Source organism: Sardina pilchardus, chromosome 17 (genome assembly GCF_963854185.1).
Source record: "Sardina pilchardus chromosome 17, fSarPil1.1, whole genome shotgun sequence".
NCBI classification, from domain to species: Eukaryota; Metazoa; Chordata; class Actinopteri; order Clupeiformes; family Clupeidae; genus Sardina; species Sardina pilchardus.
The window spans coordinates 19583967-19590837 of NC_085010.1; the positions used below are offsets into that span (position 1 = coordinate 19583967).

Below are 6871 nucleotides of genomic sequence, written 5' to 3' on the forward strand. Positions count from 1 at the left end.
TTTTATTTACCGTCTGATTGGGGAAGACAGTGTTTTGTGCCATTTAACGGGCCTTCATTCGGTGTATTCCGGTACATTCCATCATTTTTCAGAGAAATCTCTGAGCCTTGTGAGTGTGTGTCCATCTGCTGGTTTGGGCGGAGGCAGGATGAATGGACAATTCTCTGTATTGTAGCCCTTTTTCTCCAAGACAGCTGCCTTTGTTCCCTGTGGTAGCTTACTCATTGTAAATGCCTTCCCACATGTGAAAATTCACTTTTTTTCTCTCTCCCTTACACATGCACACACACGCATACGCTTTCACACTCATAGGGACACACACAAACAGATGTTTCTGGAAGTTCATCTGAAAGGAAACTCGAAGAAAATGCACAGTGTTTTCGCAGGAAGTTAGCTCTTTATTAGACAAGACAACAAGACAAGTACAGCCGAGCATCATCTGAGAGCTGAAGATTCGTTTTTTGTTCTGAGCCTCTTATCACTCTTGGACTGCGATCAGAGTTTTTTTTTTCGTTTAAACTCTGTTTTTTTTTCTGCTCGGTAGTACTGCTACGTCGTTAGAGTTTAATCTGGGGTATGGCACCTCCGAACACCTGCCTGAAGCGGGCATTCAGTACTCTTGATGTTGTACTCACGGTAAGTCAGGAGTGAATGTGTGCTTATGATAGTCAGTGTTTATATAAACACATTTTTCATAGAATGTGCAGAGAGATGTCCTAAAGATGCAGGTTATGCTCAAAGTTGACCAAATTCTTCATTTGAGGACAAAGGAAGAATTTGCCATTTACTATGCCATTTAACTGCATGTGTTTACAACTTCAGCTAAGCACAGATGCGTAGTGCTAACAGAGACCACATTTAACTGGCACTGACAATAGTTCCTTGTTCAGCTTATGTCAAGCTATTTGAACTGAAAGGACTTGACTTTTCTCTTCATCTCCTTTAACACGCAATTTACACTCAAAAGTTCAGTAAGATTTTTGTCAATGGATGTTACACGTGTTTGTCTTCTGTGGTACCAAGAGAATAGAGTTTGTGTACATCCTTAAGGGAGATTTGGCATATTGTGCTGTGCTCTCCCAGTAGCACAATACGTGTTTAAATACTTCTTCTGTCCTCGGAAGAGGGAATGTTGTTCAACATTTGACCTTGTGCCATATGGGAGGATGCTGAATTTCGCATGAACTTACGTGCCTGAATGCTGTGTTCATACTGCACAGATCCTTGGGGCCTTCATCCTAGCCTTTGCGCTGTTTCAGCATGGAGTTCTCCATAATGAGCAGAAGGTAATGAAATCAAATGACCAATTTTGCTGAAAAAAGGTTTTCGAATATACAGTATATATTCATGCTGTACCTTATGTAATATTCTATTTGTTTAATTTGAAGATGATATGGATTGGGAATAAAGTTATGTTGAGTTACATTGACCATGTCATTCAAACAGCCATCCATCAAATGTTCTATGTTTCTGGTCAGACAATTCCAGAACCTACCGATTGATAGCTAAGTAATGAAAAGACTGACTCTCCGGACAGAATTACAATTAACACGCCTACAATAGTATTTGTGTGTAAATCAAAATGGCTGTTTCCCTGTTTGTAGGTAGAAGAATTTCATGTTGTGGTGATCTCAGTGTACGCCATTGGGGCTGCCATTGCAGCCGGGGCTACGCTTGGATTGTACGGCGTTCGGAAAGAAAAACAATGGGCACTGATTGTGGTAAGCTTGTTGACATATGTTTGACTGGTGGGGAGGGAGGGTATACTACGAAGTGAGATTAGTGGCTCGTTGAGCCTAAAGTCAGAAGTGACATTCGACTGCAGGCAAATAGGCCTAGTCTTTTTCTTCCACTTTTACATTTTAATGTTTGTGTTGACATTTTCCCATTGTTTGCTTGAAGGTACAGTCAGCGATTGCGCAGGAGGTCGTGTTTGTCTATGTATATATTTAAATTTATTAGCAGACGCTTTTGTTCATGACAACATATATTATATTTTATCCAAGGGCCAAAGCTCACCCCTCCATTCACTACTGCAATGAAACACAACAGACTCACTATCAACAAGGCAATTGCCACAAACCTCTGCCTGACAAATTTGAATGCATTTATACAGTCTAGGCTAGGGGTATATACTGTAATACCCCACAGCCCATTGTCATTTACCAATTTGTGACCCACTGCTTGTTGTAATGATTACTGTGTTTGCCTCTAACAGTCGTCAGTTGGTATGACAATCATCAGCCTATTTCTTCTTCTGATCTCCATAGCAACAGCGATTGAGGCAAACAAGGTGAGAGACATGAATGATTCTTTAGCCAGTTGCTGTGAAATCTCTTGCCAGTAGTTTTGAAAGGGTGATAACTTCTCTAGAGGCACGGAAACATTTGGATTTTAGTTTGGGGTTTGTTACAGGTGGAGCAGTACATTGAAGAATCTTATAAGCTCGACCATCTCCATGAGGTCAGTGAAGACAGGCAGCAGGATGTAGAGGAATGGCAAACAATGGTGAGGGCAAATGTCAAGCTAAGATGACACACTTTGTTATTGTATACAATAAAACAAACTTTTGCATGGTAACTCGCTGAAAGCATTTAGAAATGCTTTACAGGTATAAGCCAAAACATGAATAAAAGTTGAAGGTGCATTCATGCATTTGAAGTATAAGTGTGTTTGTTTCATATCTATTCTCCCTCTACCAAAGCTCCAGTGTTGTGGCCTACAAAACGGGTTCCAGGACTGGCACGGGCATCACCCGGAATCCTGTCTCTGTCCAGAGAAGCCAGACCCCTCAATCAAATGTGTGAGTGAACTCCAAGCGATTTCCTAGTCCGTCTCAATCACCTTTCAGGGAGATAGACCGCAACACCATAATTCATTGTTTCCTGACTGCTGATGCTGTTTACTGTCAGTTGCTTTTGTATTGTCCTGCACTTTAGCAGGAATAAACTAAACTAAACTTAGTTTAGGCAAGGAAGTAGTGTTAGGAATCTCTGATCAATGATTGGTATGGTCTTTCAGCCACTGTGATAAAGGCTCCTGGTCTTAATAATGTGGTGTGCTTTTAGGTCACTGCTTCGTTCATAAATGGCACCACAACTGTAGAGGAGCTGGTGTACGAGCAGGTACAGTATATTTCCCCTCTGACTGTTAGAAATGACTCGGTCTGGCATGCATATTAATACATGTTTATGCATCATAAATACTATGCACATTGCTTGTATACAGTACTGTATCTATTGTTTGTATTTTGTCTGTAAAGCTACAATGACACTATGGGCTGGAAACAACTTATTTGTGGGTACTAACTCATGTGTAATTGATGTCATGTATGGCACAGGGGGTAAATTAGTCATTTAGTTATGTATTGTAAACATACTGTATACATATAGTACTGTGGAGCCTACCACATAAGTAAATCCCTCATTTCTGCATAGACATGTCCAGAGATAATGTATTCTGTTACTCTGTAATAGCATACTAAATCCCAAGTAGTAAATTATGAATTCATTTTTTAACAAAAATGTGAAAGTTTCATTTATTTAAGTGGAAAAATGGTTTTCTCCCTAGACCTGTTTGCCACTAATGGTTGGGTTCATGAGAAGGGCGTTCAACATTTTCCTAACATTGCTGTTTGGCTTATCAATTCTTGTGGTGAGTATTTAGAACATAGAGTAATAGGCTACTGAATGTACAGCATGTCTGTAATTTATGTTGACATTTTCTTATTATGTTGACATTGACTTATTTTTCATTTATCAGGTTATTGCTACAGTTATGACCTTGGCTTTGCTCTACCAAATGAGAAAGAAGACTGTCAACACAGCTGTAGTGTTCAAACTTACTCCCAGCGGCTCCACCTATGCACAGTTTTCCAACTCTGACCAACATTACTTGCTAAGTTGAGGCTTTTGCGGATTGTATTTTGAAGTAATACATGCACACATACTGTACAGTGGCCCTTGCATGTATTGGCATAACTGGTAAAGATGAGTAAAAAAGATTCTGGTGTTCTATCACCATGAACAAAATGAGGTATAATCAAAACTCTAAAGGGAAGCAAATTTATTCTGTGAAGACAAAAATCTTCATGAAGAAATTAAAAGAGAAGATGATTTCTTTACCTCTTTTTACTCATGTATACCAGTGCCAAATATGGAGGGCACGTACTATATGTTGAAAGAACAAACTGTTGGAAAAATTGTTAGCTAACAAAGCATCACTGTGACAAAATTCTAAACAAGCATTTTGTTTTAAGTCCTCATCCAGCTAGTTGTGGCATATTAAGCTATCTTCAAAAAGAATGACAGTGTCAAGTCTTTCTTCACTAAATGTGTTTGATCCATTAAAAATAATAATAATAAAATAAACATATTCTTCATGTACTGTAAGTTGTTTTGAGAGAATGAATAAATGTTTTAGTTTCTGATTAAAGCTCCGCAGTGGATTTTTGAATACTGTGATTTATCATCATAGAACATGGATGTCTTGATGACACGAAAGGCATCTTGAATGTCAAATACTGGGCCTACTCGTCCCACTAAGTTCTATATTGTTATTATGGTAATACTGTTTGGTCTATTAATGATTAGTTTTGTTTCTTATAACATTATAATGTTCATGTAATGTTTATTGTGTTTATGTCCTTAAAACATCTGCTAAGAAACATAAACATGAGTGAGAACTCTGTTCCCATAGTATATACTGTAACTATGTGTGTCAGCATCTTCACGCCAATACATTGTTTTTGGTCACATTCAGCAATCATCTCCTCACAATCCGCTAGTTGCCCATTCTGTGCACTTCAAAAATAGTCTCTGTAGGGAGCCCTGGCTCCTAGCCTGACGAGCCAGACCCACATCAAGATGTAGGGTCTGGACACTCACCGTAGACAGGGCTCAATCGGAGGGGTGGGATAAACAGTTGTCTTTCAAATTCCCTCCCCGCAATAGGATAACGCTAAACGAATCATCTTCTTGTTTTCAAGTAGCAGGATGTGTAACCTTCCCTCTCCACGCAATATGGATAACTCTAAACAAATAATCTTCTTGTTTTCAAATAACAGGATGCGTTACCGCATGTCAGTCACCATTATGTTAAGCCCTGTGATTGGGCCGCTGGTGCTGGGGGTTCTCAGCTTCCTGGCTCAATGGATCGTGCCTAGACTGCCCCGCCAGCCAAATTACATTTGCTGCCGCTAGGGGCGTCTAGATTTCTAGGCTACCTGGCTTCGAAAACTGGAGACAAACAAAATCAAACCCCAATGTGGAGTATTTCTGGGAATACTGAGGGCAGGGGTAAGCTATCTCTCTGTTGTGTTTCATTTGGTCCTTGGTTAAAATATAATGTAATTGTTTTGGACAAAAATATCTTCTAATAAATATATAGAAATATAAACATAAACAAATGTTACTTCCTGTGTAATCACCGACTGTACCTTTAAGATACCTTTTCATATACCGATTTAAACATTGCCTGGTAATGACATAATATTTTAGTGATTTCTTCAGCTGCCGACTCTGCTCAAAAAATAGGGTCCTCGACAACGAATAATCAGCTATGTTATCAGACTATTATTAGGCCTATATGATTATTGATTTCAAATACCGGCTCAAGATACCTTTAACCCAGCTATTTTTACATCAATAAAAGAAAGACCAAGAGGCAATCTCTCAATCAGACTATTTCCTTGAAGATCAGAGCTATTCCTGATTATACAGTAGCACATTGTTATGTGCCCCTGCCAGGATTATTCAAAGTTCCACTCACTTAAGTTTTGTAGTTGGAGTTGTAGTCGGTAAAAAAACACAGGCTACAAACTTTGCAGTTGTTTTGCAGTTTGTTTGGCCTCAACTCCTGCTTGTTGTTTCATTTGTGGCCTGCAGATGGATCTAGATCACTCTGAAATCAATGCAGCCAACTTATCAGAGTAGATCTATAGGTTGAATGAAAATGTATACAACTTCATGAATAGATACATAGACCTAATTTAAAATCAAACCCTTTCACTGACAATATGTTCACACAAATAGCTTATGTTCAGACAGCAATGGTTGTCTGATTTGATTGTTGCTGTTGGTTTCACTCATGGCCAACAGAGGGCACACATCACTTGAGAATTAACTCAGGACAGTTACAGTACAAAGACCTAAATGAAACCAAACAATGTGTGAACAATTGATATGCTATAGCTAAGAGAAAATGTACAGCAGTATTTTCAGTCAAACCCTCTCCCAAGTCCTGAGTCCCCCGGGGGGTTTCAGTGTGGGCAATCTACGAGGGAAAAAAACACCCAACCCAAAACTAATAGCAACAGAAATGATTTTTGCTGGATTCAGTTCATGAAACCTTCCCATATCACATACAAAAAGTCTATGAAAATCCAAGTGGTGGAACATTGTTAAAATTGGAATCATTTGTGCACAGGTCAATTACAGTACACCATGGAATTATTTATGCACAGGTCCCTTTGTCAGTTTTACGCTGGCTGCACAACGTGAGTTTACTGAACTTTCATAGAACAAGGGATATGTGAAAATTAGATCCAATCCTGTCATAAAGGGAACTTGGAGAATGTGTAGGAGCCCAAAACATTTTCAGATATAAAACCATAATCAAAAAGCCTTAATGGTTGACGTGGCAATGATTACATGTTCCACTGTAACTAAGTTTCATTTTGCATCATATCTCCTGAATCAACAGAACAAGTGATGTCTACACAGTTGTGGTAACGCCAATAGGCCTGCTTTTGGTGATGTAATGACATCATAAAAGTGCAAAAACAATTAATGTAGCCTCTGCCTGGTGCCGTCAGGGGTGAAACTTGCAAAATATTTTTAATTGGCATATTATGTCTATGACTATGGCTGTT

General features: G+C 39.0%; 1 protein-coding gene across 1 annotated transcript; it reads left to right on the forward strand.

Moving 5' to 3' along the window:
* The first annotated feature begins 263 nt into the window (after positions 1 to 263).
* On the forward strand, positions 264 to 4643 carry LOC134062275 (tetraspanin-8-like). The gene is made up of 9 exons (XM_062518239.1): positions 264 to 636; positions 1221 to 1286; positions 1605 to 1721; positions 2219 to 2293; positions 2416 to 2508; positions 2705 to 2803; positions 3069 to 3125; positions 3571 to 3654; positions 3763 to 4643. The coding sequence occupies exons 1-9, from the start codon at positions 577 to 579 to the stop codon at positions 3904 to 3906; spliced, it is 795 nt and encodes a 264-aa protein (XP_062374223.1). The 5' UTR covers positions 264 to 576; the 3' UTR covers positions 3907 to 4643.
* Positions 4644 to 6871: the final 2228 nt, after the last annotated feature.